Below are 22,822 nucleotides of genomic sequence, written 5' to 3'. Positions count from 1 at the left end.
CAGAAGAAAACATAATCCTTTAAAAAGCAAAACCCCAGAATACCATGGATTTGTACATATCTAACAATATACAGAGTGCATATGTTATACTGGAGTATTAACAGGACTGTTAAGAGGATTTAACACACTTAAGAGAATTTACAATTAAGATTTACAAAATCTCCAGTTTTAGATACTGAACAAAATTATCCTTAAAAGTTAAAACCAAAGTTTAAAGCTATCTATGACCCTGCTGGTCTACTTTCTAATTCTGACTAATGTAAGAGATAATAAGAAATAAACTGTATAAAGTAGAGAATAGTTATGTAATTTCTTCTACACCTACAACTTTTCTATAAAGCCACCCACTTCACTTAACTCTGAATACAAAGTGCCATGTGGGACTCCAGAATTATTTAGCTCAAGGCATTCTTTTGGCAGTACTGTTCATAATTTTGCTGATGTGCAAAAACACATGTGAACTCAGAGCAAAATTAAACCAAGAGGACAAAAAAACGGCCCTGAAATGAACAATCTTATAAAGTCCACATTTTCCTGAATTTAGCCCCAGTTTTCCTAGGTCCCTTAGTCCTTTATAAGGTCACTAGTTTCTTCTTTTGTGGACCAGAGGATCAACAGGCACGTCAAATTCCTCGCCGTTATTTCATGTTCTCCTGTCTTTTTCTAGGATTTACGAAAAAAGTGTTTCACAGAATGTACTCCCCTTGCATCTAGTATTGATGATCAACAGAAATCCAACAAAAACTCAATGATTCCCCAAATGGGTAAAGATTTACTATGAATTTAAATGAAAGGGAAACAGTAATGCAGAACCCAGCACCTACAGGCAATTCTCAAGCTGGCAATCCCCTTCAACAATCTAATGAAAGCTAAGGACCGTCTCTCTAAAAAGCAGACATGAGACACATACAGGTACACAAAACCCCCAGATGGACACACATCTTCAGCTATGCACTGCTTTAGGCACTCACTTCTCCCCTTCATCTTCCTCTACCACAACTATCAGCTTACAACCATAAAAAATGTGAGTACATAAGTAGAGTCAGATTAAGTAAAAATCTATAGTAAAAGTGAAGAAGTGAAGTTGCTCAGTCGTGTCCGACTTTTTGCAACCTCATGGACTGTAGCCCACAACACTCCTCTGTCCATGGGATTTTCCAGGCCAAGAGTACTGGAGTGGGTTGCCATTTCCTTCTCCAGTGGATCTTCCCGACCCAGGGATCAAATCCAGGTCTCCTGCATTGTAGGCAGACGCTTTACCATCTGAGCCATGAGGGAAGTCCATAGTAAGGGTAAACCCTTCAAAATCACTGATGACACTTTATATATCAATATGCATGTTTTGCTTTTTGGTCTCCCTTTTGCAGGCAGGGGAACAGAAGCCTGATGTTCCTAAACAGCTTTTGTAAGCAAAGAAAACCAAGGATGAATTCTCATCCTGAGGTGAGCTCTCAGGCTGCTGCCCTCAATCTTTTCTGATACAGCCTCTCAAACACCAGCTGATTCAATTCTGCTCAACACCACCATTTGGATCTCTAAGACTTCCTTCAGTTGTTTTTCTTTTCTGTCCATTTACAGGGTCCACAAGCCAGTGCTCCTTTATTTCCATCTCCTTCCTTAATTTAGAATATCCTAATTATCTTTTTGGTTTCCATCTTGCCCAATCCTGGAAAACCAGCAGCAAATAAATATCCTAAGAATACCAAACTATAAGGGATAAGGGCAATCTTTAGACACTGTTTTAAAAAAAGATAACTTTTTCAGAAACATTTCAATTTGAATTACATGAGTAACTCTAATCACAAAGAAACTAGTCAAGTTCTCTGACATCTAGTTTTTAAGTCTACCAACAGAAATGTGCCTAAGAAGTACTTAATTTGAATAAAGAGAAAAACTCTAAAATCCTCACATATACAGTTCATTCAATATTCAATCCCATTTAATACACATGATGAGAAGCAGGAGGAGGACTTGCCACTTAATAGCCATGACCTTTTGAGAGTAACTTAACAAAGAAATGTAACATGTTCCCTCATCTGTAAAACGAGAACTACTAATTCCTTCATAATTGGGCTGTTGTTGGATTAAATGAGTAGCTCATGTAAATAACTTAGAACAGTGTCTGGCATACGTCAGGTACACAATAAATGGTTGCCATTATTGTTATTATTATGTAATAGCTCACTAAAATACCTTTTTGTGGTCCATAATTTTTGTCTAATCAGTGTTTTCAAAACATATCTTTTTAATTTTTTTCATTGGAGTACAATTGCTTTATAATGTTGTATTAGTCTCTGCTGTACAACAATGTGACTGAGCTGTATATATACATATATGCCCTCCCTCTAGAGCCTCCCTCCCACCTCCCCATCCCTCTGGGTCATTAGAGAGCACTGAGTCAAAATATTTCTCCATAATGGATATTTAAAGGCTTCTTTCTCTGTAACATACTGCTCTATTTAACCCCCACAGTCTTTACCATAAAACTGGGTAGTGAGATGTCCCAGCACTCTCGTTTTATGCTACATTTAACTATGCTAATCTGTCAAGGTCATCATAATTCTGAGGTGGTACTTACCTCTGTTTCTGACATTTCTGCCACAATCTCATCTTCTTTGAAAACTCGGATATCAAAATCCTCAGATCCAACAAGAAGCTGAAAGGGAAACAAAAAAATCAGGCATATTTAGTTCGGTAAGTGAAGACAGCAAAATTTCCATAAATAAAACAAAACAACTGCATGATACTTTGCATGCTGCTAGAGCCGCCCAGGAAGTCCAACTTCTCGGTGATGGATGCTCAGAAAGGTTCCTTCCAATGAGAAGGTCACGAGTTGGTCAGTGAAGAAACAGTGGTTACTACAGATCCTGCCACGTGGGCACCTCCCACCAGAACAAGTTCTTTCACCAGGCTCCTGAAAATGCTCCCTGGCTCAGCGTCTGTGTGCCCGCAGGTGGAAGCCCTGCTTCAAAAGCCAGAGCCCAGTATCTGCAGACAATCGGGGGTAAGTCAATGTCCAACACAGTACTTCCCTGGCTCCTCAAGAGGTTAATTTCTAGAGAAACCATTAGAGTAATTTAAAAAGCTAAAAGCCAATCTCTAAAACGTCCAGATTCCTGAAAAAGTTGGCCAAAACTGGGAAGTAGGTACTAATATGATTTTAAAACATTGGAATCAAGTTATAAGATTGTGAATGAGACTGTGCTCCCAACAACTATTCCACCCTCTCCCCCATCAGGGTTCTCTGAAATATGGTCTTGATCTCTGTATTTGACAAACCCAAGGGAATTATTGTTCAAAAGACAGGAGAAAGACAAATGAGGCCAATTAGTTCATCATTCAGGCTACAGAACAGCAAAATCAATCATGAGAAGCTAACACTTCTCTCAATGCTAAGGTCACTGTCCTGGGGAAATGTATGTACTCAGCTGAGATGTACACACAAGAGAAGGGTCTCCTCTCCGACATACCTCTTTCTTCCCATCACCATCAAAGTCACACAAGGCCAAGGAGTGAACGTTATCTCCAGTCACCTGAAAATACAACCCAAGTCATTACTGTGCCATTTCTTTTCACTTAATCCAAACAGGAGCTACATGAAAGACAGGATGAAATAAACCACGAATTCAAAATTCACATTACTCATATCCTTTATTTAATGTATAAAATTATAAATACTGTTTTATTTTGTTTCCATTATTCATTACCGTCAGTGGTCAAACAAACAAACAAGCAAACAAGACCTAAAGAACATTAAAAAAGTAAAAATGTTTAAGAGTACTAAAGAGAGTATTTCGTTCTTCATACCGTCCAAAAGAGATCATTTCCTTCGTGATTGAAACCCTGCAGAGCACAATTTCCACCGATAATTGCAAGAGGAGAGGTAATGTCTCCCAACGTCCCCAGCACAATTGCATTGGCCCCATCTGCTACCTAAGAAGAAAAACAAAAAAGACAAACCCTCAAACACAATGCTGCACAGGCACACTGGAGGTGACAGACATCCTTTTAACCTGGAAACGCAAAGGCTTCTGTCATCATTTCTGAGAGGCCACCCGGTCTCCTGAGAGGCAGGCCAGAGCTGTCCATCGAGGACAGTGTCTGTGGCTAACATGGCTTATGCAAGGATGAGCACTGACTCAGGATAAACTCAGGCCCTTGGTCTCGCACTAACCTGCGATGATAACCTACTCTAAAACCCCAGGCTCTCTTGGACCAGCGAGTTCTACAGGCCAAATTCTCAGAGAATCAGACTTACGCCTTTAAAACACCCAAACTTTTGTAATCTATTTTAACCACTTTAGATGGAAATCTAGTAATACTGATTAATTAGTTCCCCTACTACTGCTCGTTCTTAATTGTAAGTACAAAAACTACAAGCACCTATAAACCCACCATTCTGAACGAGTACATGTCTCAGACTTCTTGAATGAAGTACATAAGCACAATTTGATGAAAATGTTCTAAAACTGATTGTGGTGAAGGTTACACAATTCTCTGAATAAACTAAAAACTGCTGGACTGTATGCTTTAAATAGGTAAACTGTATGGTATGTGAATTATATCTTAATCAATCTGTTATAGAAAAAAAGTAAAAGATTACATGTATATATCATAATCCCATTTTGTAAACAAAGAATTCACTCACAAATACTAAGTAAAAAGTCAGGATAAATCAATCAAGAGTTAAGTGTTATTTCCAAATGAAGAAATTATGTGTGACTATTTTTACTTTGCTTCTATTTTTATATAATAAATACGGATTATCTGAGTATTAAAGTTGCAGCAGCCTGTAGATGGCAGGCTATGGTAAGTGCTTCTCCTGGAAACTACTATACTAAACTTCAATGCAAAGCCACCAGGAGACCTGTTTGCTGGCTTTCTGGCTACTGGCTGAATTTTTAATGACAAATCTTGACAGATGAAAGTATCAACAGATAACGCTGTTGTTTTTCAGTCGCTAAGTCGTTTCCAACTCTTTTACAACCCCATGGACTGTAACCTGCCAGGATCCTCTGTCCATGGGATTTCCCAGGCAAGAATACTGGGGTGGGTTGCCATGTCCTTCTCCAGGGGATCTTCCTGACCCAGGGATCGAACCCGCACCTCCTGCATTGGCAGGTGGGTTCCTTACCACTGAGCCACCAGGGAAGCTATCAACAGAAAATACCTCCTAAAAGATAATCTGGAGTGTCACCAAATGATTACCAACCATGACCAAATAAATAAGTGTCAAGGAGAGATAAATGGCAAAACGTGCATTTTTTTTAACTACACTACAAAAGCCACATAATAAACCCAAATAAATGTCTGCTCTCTTTCAAGCGTTTAAAAAAAATAAAAAACCAGTGGACATTAATGGGAAGTGAGAGTTTTATGGTTATAAAGGGGTATACTTGCCTCTCTGTAGAACAAATCTGAATTATTGTAGACATCATAAGCCAACAGATTGGTCTGTGTTCCCACTAAAAGAGCATCATAGCCAAGTTCAGGGTTCAGTACTCCTGCGGTCAGGCAGCTGACTGTCTGGTTAATGTTAAGAAGTGAAACATCAGACTCCAGGGGGCTCTGGAGGACCCTGGGTGCACCGAGATGCTGGCTCCGTGAATGAGGGTTGTGAATAAAAACCTAAAAGAAAAAGAGTTAATTACATCCCCTTAACATTAAAAAAAAAAATGCAAAATTAACATATATTTTTATTAAAAGGCTCAGGTTGTTAACAGATTACCAACGTTAACAAGAAGGGATTTAATCATCCACCAAACTTAAAAACACCCATACACCGTTCTGTGCATGGCTGGCTTTCAATCACTTCAAACTATGGAAATCCAATGGCTCTCAGCCTTGTAAAGACCAAAATAATGGCCAAAATCTAGTTGTCACTTCCCAGGGCAGCTTACATACAACCAACCGGCAGGACGTTCAAGTACTCTTACAAACCAGCCCTTTCCTGGTCAACCTATAGGAAGTTGCTATCAGTTACAATGAGATTGCGCACACACACAAAGATCAGAGAAAACTGAGTAATAAACACTTCATTATCTTTCATCCCAACACCTAACAAATTCACTTCCTAACCCTTAAAACTGATTGGTAGTAAATCTATCTTATAATCCTAAGAGTCACACAAAGCAAGCTTCTTCTTGAAGGCTTTCATAGTCTATACAAGCAGAACTAACTCAAAATTAATTAATCTAGCAGTTTTAACTATCACAAATATAAACATCTGAGTGTCCCTACAAATCTTTAAATTTACCTGGGCTTCGTATGTAAAAGGTTTAAACTAGAAGCATTCTCAAAAGGGGGGAACTGGGTTTGGGGTGGGGGGGATCTTAGACATTAGGCCACAGATATAAAGTACAGAAATTCCATTAGGGAAATTTTCATTTTCTGGAAAAAGCAATATAAGAGGCAATATTAAAAAAAAAAAAAAAAAGAGGGATGAGATCCCTTAAGCCCCCATCTAGTTCTAAAATTTGCTAATTTCATTTTACTGACTTATTTTTGGCTGTGCTGAGTCTTTGTTGCTGCGAGCAGGCTTTTTCTCCAGTTGCAGTGAACAGAGGCTGCTCTCTAGCAGCAGTGCGCAGGCTTCTCCTTGTGGCAGCTTCTCTTGTTCGGAGCACAGGCACTACGGTTCGTGGGCTTCGGCAGTTGTGGCCCCCAGGCTCAAGAGCACAGGCTCAACAGTTGTGGTTCATGGGCTTAGTTGCTCTGAGAAAATTTTCTAATTTTAAATGAGTATTTCAACCCTTTGGTGTAAATCTGTAACCCAGCGAGGCCAGTTTGGTTGCTCGCCACTCAAAAGGCTAATACCCAAGAGACAAGTGTTGGTGGGAAAGGAAATTTTGCTTTATTCAAGAGGCCAGCAACCTGGGAAGAAGGTGGACTAACATCCTAAGACCATCTTCAAGTTGCCAGATAGGAGAGAAAAGTTTTAAAGGCAGTGTGGGCAGGAGGGGGCCGCGGGGCATGTGAGCAGCTTGCGCACAACTCTTGGACTGGTTGGCATCCAGGGGAGGTTTTAAGCCTCACCTGTCTTCTGATTTCAACCCAGTCTGGGGTCTATATGCTTATGATCAGCAGTTTTCAATTGGTAGGGGTCTGCTTCCTGTAAAAACTTAGGAATGTGTGTCAGACCTTCACAGATTTCAGGGAACTGGGAGTTTGGTAATTCTATCATCCAAATTGTTGCCAGTTTCCCAGCTCAAAAGCTTGTTTCTACACCTTCACATTCCTAAACATTAACACTTGACCCAGCCTTCTGAGACTCAAGGGAGGCCTGGGAGACTAAAGCTTTTCAACAAACAAGAAGTAGAGGACAAGGCTGGTTGGGAGGGGGCTGTCCCAGGAAGGCCACTAGGGTCCAGCTTGGTTACAGTCTCCCCTTTCCTCTGATACTCCTCAAGCCTGAGGGTGTGGAACAAGAAAGGAAATAAGAGTTCTGAATAGAGAAGTTAATCATAAACTCAGTAGAGGAACTCAGTTTTAGGGGACTCAGTTTTACACCCAAGCAGGATTAATTTTAAATTATTATCTAAACAAGGTAACCTGTTCAACAAAAGATAATTTTTACAAGACTTATTAGACTTAGATGTCTACTGACAGATGACTGGATAAAGAAGTTGTGGTGCATATATACAATGGAATACTGCTGCTGCTAAGTCGCTTCAGTCGTGTCCAACTCTGTGTGACCCCAGAGACAGCAGCCCACCAGGCTCCCCTGTCCCTGGGATTCTCCAGGCAAGAACACTGGAGTGGGTTGCCATTTCCTAATGGAATACTACTCAGCTGTAAAAAAGGAACGAATTTTAAGTCAGTTGAACTGAGGTGGATGAACCTACAGTCTGTCATACGGGGTGAAAAAAGTCAGAAAGAGAAAAACATATATCATATATTAACGCATACATATGGAAACTAGAAAAATGGAACTGATGGACCTATCTGCAGGGTAGGAATAGAGACACAGACATAGAGAACACAGTGGGGGAAGGAGAAGGTGGAATGAACTGAGAGAGTAGCACTGAAACATATACATTACCATATGTAAAACAGACAGCCGGGGGGAAGTCGCTGTGTAACACAGCAAGCTGAACCCGGGGCTCTGTGACAACCTAGAGGAGTGGGATGGGTGAGGTGGAGAGCGGACGGGAGGTTCAAGAGGAAGGGGAAATATGTATGCATATGGCTGATTCACGTTGTTGTACGGCAGAAACAAACACAACCTTGGAAAGCAATTATCCTCCGATTAAAAATAAATTAAAAAAAAAAAGATTGATGAGAAACCTACAGAAAAGGTGTGTAGCTACTGAATATTGTGTTCACATTCTCATTTGTGTAATACTTTACAACATGCTTTTATAAACGTTACTGCATTTGGTCCTCTGGATATACAGAAGAGGTCAGAGGGGTTATGGCCTTTCCTTTCCCAAGGTCTCACCACCGATAAACGACAGGAGTGAGACACAAGCTTGTCAGGCTCCAGTCATCTCCAGCCATATCTTCCTTCCTTTTATAATAGTTCTGAACAAAAGAATTCTTACAGAGTCTTCTAGTAATTAGATAGGCTGAGAAAGAACAGCAAGAAAAATAATCTGTGGACTTCACGTTCATTGTTATTGGGATGAAAGGAGTTTGAGGTTTATTGCCAGAGTCCTGGAGAAGGCGATGGCACCCCACTCCAGTACTCTTGCCTGGAAAATCCCATGGATGGAGGAGCCTGGTGCGCTGCAGTCCATGGGGTCGCTGAGAGTCGGACACGACTGAGCGACTTCACTCTCACTTTTCACTTTCATGCTTTGGAGAAGGAAATGGCAACCCACTCCAGTGTTCTTGCCTGGAGAATCCCAGGGACGGGGGAGCCTGGTGGGCTGCCGTCTATGGGGTCACACAGAGTCGGACACAACTGATGCAACTTAGCAGCAGCAGCCAGAGTCCCAGGCGTCTGGTTCCTCCCTAGGCCCCTCCTGCTGTTTTCCATACACAGAAATCAGTGCCCAGGAGACTCATCTGGCCCACAGGCTCAGTCACTCCCAGTGCCTTTATCCAGGGCTTCCCTGGTGGCTCAGGGGTAAAGAATATGCCTGCCAATACAAGAGACCCAAGAGACTAGAGTTCGATCCCTAGGTCGGGAAGATCCCCTGGAGGAGAAAATGCCAACCCACTCCAATATTCTTGCCTAGAAAATTCCATGGACAGACAAGCCTGATGGGCTACAGTCCATGGGGTCACTAAAAGTCAGACATGACTGAGCACACAGGCACGCGCGCACGAGCGCGCGCGCGCGCACACACACACACACACACACACACACACACAGTGCCTTCAAGCCAAAGAACTGGCTGTAGTTTACACGCTTGTTTTAGCTGAGGGGGTGCTGCTGCAATATGTATTCCATGGTGAGAGGAAACATGGCCTCAGATGAACTAATGTTCATCCTGCGAGAAACCCCTTTTCAAAATATCCTTGCTCAGATGCGGAGACCAGATTCCAGTAAGTCAGCCCCACCTTCACAACAGAGACCCACAGAAAATTACAAAATCCTGTTTCTGAAGACATGGGCCCCCACAGTCAAGGAGGGCTTCAGCCTTACTGGAGACATTTTTGTATTTAAAGGAAATTATATTTTTGTGTGTTGTTTGGATCATAAAATGGTGCCAATTTTAGGTCTAAAGATCAGGTCAGAACTTCTCAGATCTGTTTTTGAAGTTCTGAATATAAAGTATCTGATTACAGAGAACATAGGAACTTCCATCTCTCCCTTTTTCCCCTGTCTTCAGAAACAGACCTAGAATAAGGTGTCCCTGCCTCCCTCTCTAGGTCACATTCTAATGAAAGGGTTTCCAGAGAAACCTGCTTCCACTCCCTGCATCTCTGTTGCAGTGCCACCCAGTAATCCTTCATCTAAAACATAAACCAAATCCCAGTCACCCACTTTATCAAAAACCAAGGTCTCTGCTGTGGCCTATGAGGCCCTATATGATCCAGCTATTACTGGCCACCTCACTGCCTCCCTCAATCCATTCCAGTCCCAGAAGCCTTCCTGTGTTTCTGGAACACACCAAGCATACCCTCTACCTCAAAGCCCGTGTGTACTTGCTGATATACTTAACTCTACCTATCTGCAGGGGCTTGTTTCATTTCCTTCAAACCTCTGATCCACAGTTATCTTATCAGAAGCCTACTTGATCACCCTGTCTAAAACAGCCATTACCCCTCTGCAGACTGTGTGTATCTGTTAACTGTCTGGCTCCTTCTCTCAAATGTAACCTCCAAGGGAGTGGACAGAAGTGTTAATCGCTCAGTCATGTCCAACTCTTCACAGCCCCATGCACCACAGCCGGCCAGGCTCCTGTAGTCCATGGGGTCGCTGAGGGTCGGACATGACTGAGCGACTTCACTTTCACTTTTCACCTTCATGCATTGGAGAAGGAAATGGCAACCCACTCCAGTGTTCTTGCCTGCAGAATCCCAAGGACGGGGCATCCTGGTGGGCTGCCATCTATGGGGTCACACAGAGTCAGACACGACTGAAGTGACTCAGCAGCAGCAGCAGCAGCAGCAAGGCGGAGCAAATGAGAAAACATATATTGGAGATGGAAGTGTCTTGAAAACTATAAATCATTATATAAATATCAACTTGTTAAATCCATGCTGGGTCAGAGAACAGGCACTCTAATCTCATTTCTACGCTTTCCAGTTGAGCAACCTCAAACATTGCTTTGAACCTCTCTAAACCATTATTTCTAATCAGTAAAGTGGGAGTAATAAAAAGAAAATAACAGCTAACAATTAGTGACCACTGCCTATATGCCAAGAGCATGACACACAGTAACTTAATCCTCTTAACAACTCTATGTGGTAGATACTATTAAGCACCCTGCCCAAGGTCATGAAATCAGTAGGTACCAAAGCCAGGATCTACCACACCTGGGCTATGCTACAGCACTTGGCAATTTAGCAGGACGCTGAGATAATTAACGTAATAAGGTTTTGTAACTGTTCGCAGTCATTAAGCTCGGCGTCACTGTATTCCATGTTTTTTGGGCATTCCTCCATCAGCACAGAGTGCCCTGATTTGCCCTGTCTGTTGTCCTGGACCAGAAGCTTTCTGTGAATACGGACTCCAGCTTTATCTCTGAATCCCCAAGATGTAGTACAAAGAAGGTATTCAGTAAGTCTGGTGAGATATTGAATGACCATATCTTTTTCGTCTCCGAGACGCCCACACTTTGCACAGCACCGGATACACAGTAAGCCCCTAATAGGTACTTAGTGAATAAATTACAGTAAGAGACATGAATGTACGTGGATAAAGATCAAAAGAGCAATTTGAATCATTTAAGTTAGAGGTGTCTATAATTTTTTTTCCCCTGCCGTAGAGTTGTTTGGCTCTGAGAGGCAGTCTGAGATGGTAGGACGTTCCCAGCGAAGGACTGAGGCTCTGGGCTTAAATCCGGCGTCCTCCATTACTACTAACGCTGATCAAGGCCTTCCCTGCAGGGGACTTCTCTTCCCTATGCTCCCTATCTGTAAAGAGACTCCAACATCATCCGAGTCTAAGAGCCTGAAGACAAGTTAACTGCTCGGAAGGGCCGTTCCGCTTTGTTATTCAGGATTTCTGCGCAGAAGGGAGAGCTGGCTCGACAACCGACCCGTTGCCTGGCAACCCTGGCTGGGGGCGGGGTCTGAGAATGAGCGGCGGGATTGCCAGGACGCGGCCCGCGGAAGTCGTAGGGACTCCAGGGGCCCGGGCTGCGGGTGGGAATGGGTGGGAGCGGTTACCTTGCCCGCTTGGGTAGCGGCCGCCAGGCACGGGTGAGTCCCGTCGTAGCGCCCTACGGCCACCATGCGGGGGCTGATTTTGTGGCGCAGTTTCAGGGTGAACACGGGCTGCAGCATGTTGGCGGCGGCTCAAGAGAAGACAGCTAGTGGCGCGAGACCGGCGCTGCGGACCCGGCCTCACCGAGGCGTTGAGAGGCGCGGGGACCGGACCGGACCGGACCGGGTCTGGCTACATCAGGCCAGGCGGGAAACCGATGCGAACTTGACTCGGACCCCAGGCCGCAAGCTCTTTCTGCGGCTGCGCAGGCCCGCCCACCGAGTTCTGCAGCTGCGCGGTCGGGCCTCAAGCGCGGCTGAGGCTGAACTTGGGTCTCGCGGGTGGCCTCCTGCCATTTTCCTGTTGTAACTTTCCAGCGTTGGATTCAACTCAGCTGCGGGTCTACAGTGGCGGTGTTTGAGCCATCGCACCCCTGGGGCTTCTCATTTAGCACCACAACCAAGCTGCCCAACTGTTGCAGCCTACACATATTCTATCTACCCCACTCTAAGGGCTTATTCAATAAGTATGCCTTGAATGTGTGTGTTAGTCGCTCAGGCGTGTCCGACTCCTTGCGACCCCATGGACTGTAGCCCGCCAAGCTCCTCTGTCCATGAAATTCTCTAGGCAAGAAATACTGGAGTGGGTAGCCATTCGCTTCTCCAGGGGATCTTCCCCAGCCAGGGATCAAACCCGCGTCTCTTGCATTGCAGGCAGATTACTTTCTGAGCCACCAGGGAAGTCCAAGGGAGCGACTAGTATCACCGACTCAATGAACATGAGTTTGAGCAAACCCCGGGAGACAGTGAAGGACAGGCAACCCTGGCTCACTGCAGTCCTTGGGGTCACAGAGTCGGACATGACTTAGTAACTGAACAACAAAAATGCCTTGAATATCTACTCTTCTTACTTTAGCTGTTATGTTGATGCCCACAGGAATTACTTAATATATCAATCCTCTTGAAAAAAATCATACTTTAAACTCTCATCTTTAGTTCTTTATCAATTTCTTAGCATTCATTCAGACATTTATTTTTTGAGACTTGACTGTGTTTACAGAGGATGAGGTGGTTGGATGGCATCACCAACTCAATGGACATGAGCTTGAGTAAACTCTGGGAGTTGGTGATGGACAGGGAGGCCTGGTGTGCTGCAGTCCATGGGGTCGCAAAAAGTTGGACAAGACTGAGCAACTGAACTGAACTGAACTGTGTCAGGCCCTATTCTAGTAGTAGAGATATGGCAGTACACGTAAAACAAACCTCTGGTCTCCCGAAGCTGACATATAAGTCAGAGGAGACAAACACTAAATGAGAAATACATGTGGGAAGTCTTTTGGTGGTAAGTGGTAAAGAGGAAAGAGGGATGGAAGTTTGGAGAAAGGGCAATTTTAAGTAAGGTAGTAGGGAGACTTCCCTGGTGGTTTAGTGGTTAAGAATTTGCCTGCCAATGCAGGGAACATGGGTTCTATTCCTGGTCCAGGAAGATCCCACATGCCATGGGGCGACTAAGCCTGTGTGCCACAACTACTGAGCCTGCACACCTAGAGCCCATGCTCTGCAACAACAGAAGCCATCGGAATAGATGGCTGCGAACTACAGCTAGAGAAAGTGAAAGTTGCTCAGTCATATCCCACTCTTTGCAATCTCATGGAATGTAGCCTGCCAGCCTCCCATGTCCATGGACTTCTCCAGGCCAGAATACTGGAGTGGGTAGCCGTTCCCTTCTCCAGGGGTTCTTCCCAACCCAGGGATTGAACCCAGGTCTCCCTCATTGCAGGTGGGTTCTTTACCAACTGAGCCACCAGGAAAGCAACTAGAGAGTGGCAGAGAGTAACCCGCAATCACTGCAACTAGAGAAAGCCCCTGTGCCACAACAAAGACCCAGCCAGCCAAAATAAATAATTTTTAAAAATATGGTGGTAGGGAAGAGACCTCACTGAGAAAGTGACATTCAGGCAAGAATCTGAAAGGGAATCAGTTTTGAGGAAGTGTGTTTCAGCAGAGGAAATTCAGGTGCAAAGACACGAAGGGATCGCTCTGGCTGACTTCTAAAAATAAACATTTAAGGCTGAGGGATGAGATGAGTGGGAACCAACAGAGGAGACTGAGAAGGAAGCTAAGTGAAGAGAATGTTGCCAGGAGGAGGAAAATCACTGTGTCAGATATTGAAGGTAGGTCTTGAAAGATGGGTTCTAGAATATTCTTGATATTTGCATTTTCCAATTACAGCTGTTCAAATGAGCATCTTTTTTCAAGCCTACAGGGGGTGTCCATGACTAGTTGTAATCTCTTTAGGAGATAATGTCTAAAGACTAAATTTGAGGGCCTTGATGGAATGTAGGGCTTTCATAGCTCAGTTGGTAAAGAATCCGCCTGCAATGCAGGAGACCCTGATTCGATTCCTGGGTCAGGTAGATCCCCTGGAGAAGTGATAGGCTACCCACTCCAGTACTCTTGGGCTTCCCTGGTGGCTCAGCTGGTAAAGAATCCGCCTGCAATGCAGGAGACCTGGGTTCAATCTCTGGGTTGGGCGGATCCGCTGGAGAAGGGAACAGCTACTCACTCCAGTATTCTGGCCTGGAGAATTCCATGGACTATCCATGGGGTCACAAAGAGACGGACATGACTGAGTGACTTTCACTTGCAAGCCCTGAGCCAATGGCCTAATAAGGCTACTGGAATAGGCTTTGCCTCTGACTTCTCCCCGTCCTTTCTGCCCACTGTCTCTGCTGTCACTGTCTAGACCCGAGTCCTGTAGCACTTACTCAACCAGCCCAACAATGGAAAATGCCCTGGATTTGTCCTCCTGCCTTTTATAATCAGAACTGTGGGGTACCCCTCCCCTCAGACTTCCCTGGTGGTTCAGATGGTAAAGCGTCTGCCTACAATGCAGGAGACCTAGGTTCAATCCCTGGGTCAGGAAGATGTCCTGGAGAAGGAAATGGCAACCCACTCCAGTACCCTTGCCTGGAAAGCCCCATGGACAGAGGAGCCTGGTAGGCTACAGTCCATGGGGTCACAAAGAGTCGGACATAACTGAGCGACTTCACTTTATTTTCTTTCTTTTCCTCCCCTCAACCCCTAGACTCTGTCTCCAGGAAGGCATCATCTCACTGAATGCACTTTGCTAATAGCTGAGCACAAGCTGACAGGCCATCTCTCCCAGAACAGCTTGAAAAGAATAAATCTCTAATAGAGGTCATCTCACATTTACTGAGGGTCTCCATATGCTAGTCAGTGTTCAATAAATTAGGGACATTAGGGACACTGTGGCAAACCAGAAAGACATACTCTGTGCCCTTATGGAAGTTACACCTAGAAGTATATTTGTTTGCTAATACACTACCATAACAAAATACCACAAACTGGGTAGCTTCAACAACAAAAATTTGTGTGATCGCAGTTCTAAAGGCTGGAAGTCCAAGATGCCAGAACAGGTGATTTCTCCTGGAGCCTCTATCCTCGGCTTGCAAATGCCCACCCTCTTTCTGCCTCTTCCCACAGTACCTCTGTGCATTCACCCTTCTTCGTGTGCCCAAATTTCCTCTTCTTCTGAGGACAGCAGTCATATTGGATCGGGGCCCGCCCTAAGGACCTCATTTTAATGTAATCACCTCTTTAAAGGTCCCATCTCCAGATACAGTCACATTCTGGGGTATAGGGGTCAGGACTTCAACAAATGAATTGCGGTGTGGGGGGGTGGGGAACACAATTCAGTCTGTAACAAGGGGACAGGGAACAACAGACATTAAACAGGAAAGCAAGTAAGGTTGCTTTTTCTGGAGATAAAGCTGATATGCCAAGGCTCAGAAAAGGCTTTTCAGAGGAAATGACATTTGAACCAAGAGCTCCGTGACAAGACAGTGGCAGCCAAGAGAAGATGTGGGGGAAGGTCCTTCCAGACAGAGGGAACAGCTGGGTCCACGGCCCAGGGATGGGCATGTTTGAAGATCAGAAACAATAAGGTGGCTGGAGCCTAGTGAGTGAGAAAGAGGCCAGGAGGGGCCACACCAGGAAGCTTGCCTTTTAGTCTTTAGCAGGCAGACAGCAGATATCCATGGCCTGCTGGATATCCATGTAAGGGTGGTCCTAGTCTCTGTCCACCCTGCTGAACCTCGCTCACTCTGTACTGCCTGGGTGGTCTGCAAGAGTTGCTCTCACTCTTCACTGCAGGACAGTACCAACACCAGCAGCAGCAGCAGCACTGAACGTTTAATAAGCATTTTCTAGGTGCCACTCCAAGTACTTTATATGGGCCTTTCCTGGTGGTCCAGTGGTTAAGAATCTGCCTGCCAATGCAGAATACACAGGTTCGATCCCTGGTCTGGGAACATTCCACATGCTGCGGGGCAACTAAGCCCATGGGCCACAACCACTGAGGCCGTGCTCCGCAACAAGAGAAGCCACCGCAGTGAGAAGCTGGCACACCACAACTGGAAGGTAGCCCCTGCTCCCCACAACTGGAGAAAACCCTCACGCAGCAACAAAGACCCAGTGGAGCCAAAAAGAAACAAATAAAGCTAATTTTTAAAATTAAGAAAAATAAATGATTTAAAAAATACTTTATATGGATCATCTCTTAATCCCCCAATAACCCTGTGAGGCAGGTCCTACTTTTATCCCATTTGACAGATGACAAACCCTTACCAGAGTCACCTCCTCCCTTCATAACTCTTCACTGGCTCCTCATTTTTAGCCAAAGTAGGTTCAAGCTCTTTGAGAGATTACACAAAGACCTTCAAATTCTGACCCCTTTTGGCCTCTGCAGCCTCCTCTTCTACTGCCTCTTGCCACAAGCTCTCTCTCTCCTCACATGCTTTCTTGGCCTCTGTGCCTTTGCTCACACCAGCCCTCTGCCTGAAACATTCTCACCCTCTCCTCATAGGTCGGACAGCACCACTCCAGGGGGTCGCATCTGGTGGTCTCTCTCACAATGGCTGTCACATTTGGGAGGTACCCGCCGTTCCTCTGTGCTTCCATCAGTCCCCCAACGATCATATCATCCACCATATTGGGGCTATTTGAGTCTTTGCATCATATCCCTACCCACTCCAGTATTCTTGTCAGGGAAATCCCATGAACAGAGGAGCCTGGCGAGCCTGGCATCCATGGGGTTGCAGAGTTGGACCCGACTTAGCAACTAAACAGCAACAACATCACAACCCTAATTAGAAACAGCATGGATCCACAGAAGGGCAGAGAATCCTCATCTAAACCCCAATCAGGGCAGGAGACTTGGAAGCCTTCCCACAAGGGCCAGCAGAGGCTGGCCCACAGTCTTTCTCTACTTCTCACACCCCACTGGGAATCACTGGCTTTTCAGAGAGGGCATATCTTCACATTTCTGAGATCTGAGGCTCCTTCCTGGGGACCCAGGACTTAGAGGGGAGGGGCTGGCTCTAGGTTGGCAGCAGTCCATAGCAGGGAAGCCCACAAGCCTTGACAGCCTGCAGACCTGGGTTCAAATTCCTCCTCAGTCAATCCCTAGCTGAGACTGAGGCCCATCATTTAATCCTCCCACTCACATTTACTGAGGGCCTTCTCTGTGCCAGGCACTGGACACACTAACTCACTGGGTCCTCACAGCCACCCTCTGAGAGAGATTCTGTCATCATCCCATTTTATAAGAGAGGAAACTGAGCAATGGGAGGTTCCATAACCTCAGCCCAAGGCCACACAGCTGGTAAGTGGCAGAACCAGGGTGGCCAGCCCAGAGGGTCCGAGTTCCAGAGTCTGAGCCATGAGTTTCCTGCAGTCAACACCCATGTACTTGTGTCTCTTCTAGAAAAGAGAAAGATGAATAATAGTACTACTTCTAGAGAATGTTGTTGTGGGAATTAGACCAACTAATATACATAAAGCATTTAAAGCAATGCCTGGCCCTTAATAAGAGATCCCATAAATGGTTATTATCATTGTTATTATAAGTTTATTATTATTACCTCTAGGTGAAAAGGCTGCTTTTGACCTGTTGCTCAGTCGCTCAATCGTTTCTGACTCCTTGTGACCCCATGGACTGCAGCATGGCAGGCTTCCCTGTCCCTCACTATCTCCTGGAGCTTGTTCACACTCATATCCACTGAGTCTGTCATGCCATCCAACCATCTCATCCTCTGTCGCCCTCTTCTCCTCCTGCCCTCAATCTTTCCCAGCATCATTAAGGTTGCTATTGTAATATTCAGTTCAATTGCTCAATCGTGGCTGACTTTTTGTGACCCCATGACGTGGAGCACGCCAGACTTCCCTGTCTATCACCGACTCACGGAGCTTGCTCAAACTCATGCCTGAGTCGGTGATGCCATCCAACTATATTGTAATATAGTTGATGTCTTTTCTCTCTCTCTCTTTTTTTTAAGAGTAGGTGGCTTCATTCCCAATATCCTTTCAGCTCTGGGATCAGAAAACCAAACTCACTAGTCAAAGGCTGGTGGGACCAGGTGAGACAGAGAATTTAGAACCTGAGTTACAGGGGCCTTTGGTCACACCTGCTGCTGCCCTCACCTCGCCTATGCAAAGCACCCCCACTAGAGGGTGTGCAGGTGTAAAGAAAGGAGGCTCTCACACATTAGGACTCAGGATTAAAGGCCTAGAGGGAAGCGGGGTGGGCGGCCCCCAGGAACCAAGGCCTCCACTGGTCCAGTCAACATCAGGGATGTAGACTGGGGCAAGGGTCAGCTGGAGATGGATTTCTGCCTTTTTCTTTACGCACTGTGATGTTTGCTGTGGTTATAGCAAGCTTGCTTTACTTTTGTGATAAAACACGTGTACACGACTTAAAAATAAAGGAGTGTGAGGATGAGGGCTCTCTGTGCCCTTTGGAGATCCACAGCCTCTCCCTACCAGTTGCCTCAGAACCTGCCAGTAAAGGCCCCCAGGCTCAAGTTTCCCTGACTTTGAGAGTCACCATTAGCCTCCCTCCACAACACCTGGAGGGCAGGGGCAGGGAACACTGGGCAGAGCGCAGCGCACAGAGCCTGGCTGTGTGAGAACGGTTCACAAGCAGCCTTCTTGGATGCCCGGTCCACCCGTCTTTCATCACGTGACTCCCTGCTGACTGTGGGCTGCTGGGGCCGTGAGGGTGAGGCCGTTCACGTGGCTCTTCTGTCAGTCCATGTCACTCACAAGAAATGAGTACAAGACTCGTATTCAAAGCCTCGTCACAGCATGTCACTTATGCAAAACAGAAACAGCTGCTTTTTGGTCAGCAGACAGGGGAAGGCTACATCATCATCATCATAATAGGAGCTAATATCTGTTGAACATTTACTATGTACCAGACTCTCAATTATTTACTTGTGTTTTCACAAGTGCCCAATGCCCCAGTGCGTTCTCTCGCTCTCACACACAGCATTTCTGCTTTATTTTCTTCATAGTGTTTATCTCTTTCTGAGATGATCTTCCTTAATTCTTTTTTTTAAAAAACACCTATTTATTTTTATTTTATATTTTGGCTGCGGTGGGTCTTCGTTCTGCACTGGGGCTTTCTCCAGCTGCAGCGAGCAGGGGCTGCACTCTGGTTGTGCTGCTCGGGCTTCTCATTGAGGTGGTTTCTCTTATTGCGGAACGCGGGCTCTAGGCCTGCGGGCTCTGGAGTTGCAGCTCGAAGACTCCAGAGCGCAGGCTCCACGGTTGTAACGCACAGGCTTAGTTGCTCTGAGACATGTGGAATCTTCCTGCCCAGGGATCAGACTGGGGTCCCTGCCCTGCAAGGTGGATTCGTAATCGCTAGACCACCAGAGAAGACCCTCCCCTTTTTAAAAAAAAAGATTAATTTATTTCTATTTTATTACCTTCTTTCTTTCTTTGGCTTTGCCACTTGGCTTGCAGGATCTTAGTTCCCTGACCAGAGGTCGAATTTATGCCCCTAAAGTGTAAGCTTGGAGTCCTAACCACTGAACCACCAGTGAATTCCCCCATTATTTCTTTACTGTTTTTTTTTTGTTTTTTTTTTTTTTTTGTCTCTCTGAGCTAGAATTCAAGTCTCTTGCCCACTTTTAGTAGGGCAGCCCACTCCCTAGCCACCCCTACTCTGCTGCCTCGAGAGAAATCAGGCAGATGGGGGTCAATGTATTATTTTATCCCTGGTTAGAAATGATAATGGAGAATGTGACTTCTACATGCCAGAAAATGAGCTGGCTAATCCTGAATGCCAGTTTCGGGAGATGTGTTCATCCCTGGAAAGCCACCGGCCACGTCCTAAGGGCGGGCCTCTCTCACCACACATCCAGGGGTAGGCAGGCCAGCTCTCCGGAGGTGGCTGAGCTGTGCACCCCAGGAGTAAGAGTGGAACAGCAGGAGCCAAGGACACCAGGACTGTTGTGCAGTGCCCTTGCTCCCTCTGCAAAGAATACTCCAGCCTAATGTCATCCAAGCATCTTCAGTACTTTCTGACAAAAAATGAATGCACTTTATTATTTTATTATTTCTTTTCTCTGGCCACAACATGTGCCATGTGGGATCCTAGTTCCCCAGACCCCATGCCGTGGAAGCGCAGTATCCGAACTAATGGACCACCAGGCAAGTCCATGGCTGCAGTTTAGATATCTGGTCAATGAATGATGGTCTATTCAAACAAGTCAACATTCACATCTTAAATAACTCATTGGCAGGACTTACTGTACCGCCTTACAGTTCCCTCCACCCAGAATGCTCAGCTCGCAGGTCATTTCAAGCCTGACTCCCATGTGTCCATCAGATTTCAGCTCAACACTTTCCTTCTCAAATAGGCCTGCCCAGAGCCCTCATCTTTCTCTCTCATGACCCTGCTTCTCTCAATCCCACCCTGTAGGACAGGCCTTCATAATTTCTCCCCACTGAAAAATTCAAAATAGATCCTATGGTTTTGTATTACTGAGCATTGAGAAGTGATGCCTCTTTCTTTTTCTTGTTTTTGTACCGTGACACCCACAAGACCATGCTTGACACTGTGGGCATAATCTCAGCACGCTTCATGATTCAGGGTGAGCCAGAGCCTCCTGAAGCGCAGAAGGGAACATAGGGGAGTGATTACCATCTTTGTACATATGAGGTTACTCATTGGTTTTGTTGTTTTAGCTGCTAAGCCGTGTCTGACCATTTTGCAGCTGCATGGACTGTACTCCTCCAGGCTCCTCTGTCCATGGGATTTCCTAGGCAAGGATACTGAAGTGGGTTGCCATTTCCTTCTCCAGGGGATCTTCCTGACCCAAGTATCGAACCTGTGTCCCCTGCACTGGTAGGCGAATTCTTCACCACTGAGTCCCCAGGGAAGCCCACATATGAGGGCCAAGAGTTAATTTTCTTTTTATAGAAACAACAATGAAGCAATCTCTTTAATGCATCACATTCTCAGTTATTCAATGACTTAGTAAGTTACATTTAAAGACTCTTTAGGAAAGTAAAGATTTTTGTCTAGCAGGATTCAAATATTATAAAAGCCTTGCCAAACATTTCACTCAAAGATACATATTTTGATCAAGTTTTGTTGATGTTCTAATACTTTCTGGCTTTAAGCATAAGCTTTTGATTTTGAAGTCCTTATGTAATGTACATGAGTTGTGTTCTTTTTTTTATCTAAAAATATCTTTTTGTTGTTGTCATTTATAAAAAAAAAACTCCTTCCACAGTCATCTCCACCTGCCAAGGCCACAGTGGTAAATGGTATTGATTGATGGGAAGGCGTGACCAGAGATGTACTGATAATGACAAGTCGGCTCTGCCAGGGCAATGAAGACCCAAGAGTCTTCAAGTGATTTTGAAATTAGAGGAGCCCACACAGGATAGAGGGCTTCCCAGGTGGCTCAGTGGTAAAGAATGTGCCTGCCAACGCAGGAGACACAAGTTTGATCCCTGGGTTGGGAAAATCCCCTGGTGAAGGAAATGGCAATCCACTCCAATATTTTTGCCTGGATAATCCCATGGACAGAGGAGCCTGGCGAGCTACAGTCCATGGAGTCAAAAAGAGCTGGACACAACTGAGCAACTAAACAGCAAAACAACACAGGATGGCAGTCGTCCAACATCCAAGGAGCAGAGGAACTGGTTCCTGGCCCAGTCCACCCCCCAGGTTCAGATCAAAGCTGATGGCTGGAGTCTGTTCCAGTTTCCAAGAAGTGTGCTCTTTATTGCTCCCTGGAGCCATACATGGGTGTGGGCAGCATGGGACGCTGGCTGAGGCTTGCCTTGGCTTTTGTAACCTCCTACTTGGATGGAAAGTCAACCTCTGGGCACCTGGTCTGGGAAGTTTGAGTTTTCTATCTTTGTAGGAACTCCTGAAAGCAGTGTGTAGCTTTGCAGATCTGAGCACTCTTATCTTTAGGGAACATAGAGTACTAAAGGCAACTCCAAGTTCCATTTGCATAGTCATGTCATTTCCCAATAGGAAGAGGCCAGAGAGATGGCCAACCCAAGCTTCTAAGCAAGGCAAGAATCACCATCCAGACCCTGTTTGAATATGTCCCTCAATTTAAGGGCTTATGCGTCTCATGGAGGCCATTACATCTGAACACCATTCTCAGAAATCTCTTCTTATATTGGTCCATGTATCAGTCTTTCTGTAGAAACGGAGAGAAGGACTTCATTGCTATCCCCATGTGGGCTCCTCGGGGGTTTAAAGATGTATCATGTTCCCTCCATGACTTTTTTATGCTAAATACCCCAAGGTGGATCCTTCACGGGTTTGGGAATTTGGGAGGATGAAATCTCTAGTTCCCTTACCCACCTGGACACATTTAACTGTTACTTAGTCCTTAAAGAGCCTGTTTTGAAATGAATAGAGCTTAAAAAAAAAAAAATTGTCTCCAGGCTTCGCTGGTGGCTCAATGATAAAGAATCTCCCTGCCAATGCAAGAGACACAGGTTTGAGCTCTAGTCCAGAAAGATCCCATATGCCTTGGAGCAACTAAGCTCGTGCACCACAGCTACTAAGCCTGTGCTGTAGAGCCAGAGAGCCGCAAGTCCTGAAGCCCTCAGCCCTGGAGCACGTGCTCCGAAACAAGAAAAGCCACTGCAATGAGAAGCC

At 45.3% G+C, this 22,822-nt stretch overlaps 1 protein-coding gene across 7 annotated transcripts in view; it reads right to left on the bottom strand.

Moving 5' to 3' along the window:
* Positions 1-22,822, bottom strand: part of BBS2 (Bardet-Biedl syndrome 2) — a 95,750-nt gene that overhangs the window by 18,272 nt on the left and 54,656 nt on the right. For 3 of the 7 annotated variants that reach the window (XM_025268690.2, XM_006053666.3, XM_006053668.3), the window contains exons 1-5: positions 11,785-12,091; positions 5,401-5,628; positions 3,808-3,933; positions 3,471-3,533; positions 2,579-2,656 (exon numbers count right to left, since the gene is read on the bottom strand). In XM_025268690.2, the coding sequence (XP_025124475.2) occupies positions 2,579-2,656; positions 3,471-3,533; positions 3,808-3,933; positions 5,401-5,628; positions 11,785-11,901 (612 nt within the window). In that variant the 5' untranslated portion in view covers positions 11,902-12,091. Of the gene's footprint in view, positions 1-2,578; positions 2,657-3,470; positions 3,534-3,807; positions 3,934-5,400; positions 5,629-11,784; positions 12,094-22,822 lie in introns of those variants that run through there. The other 4 variants (XM_025268688.2, XM_025268689.2, XM_025268692.2 and 1 more) reach the window with 3 other exon arrangements.

Source organism: Bubalus bubalis, chromosome 18 (assembly GCF_019923935.1).
Source record: "Bubalus bubalis isolate 160015118507 breed Murrah chromosome 18, NDDB_SH_1, whole genome shotgun sequence".
NCBI lineage: Eukaryota > Metazoa > Chordata > Mammalia > Artiodactyla > Bovidae > Bubalus > Bubalus bubalis.
Note: the sequence above shows the minus strand (reverse complement) of the source record. Positions and strands in the feature narration are given on the sequence as shown.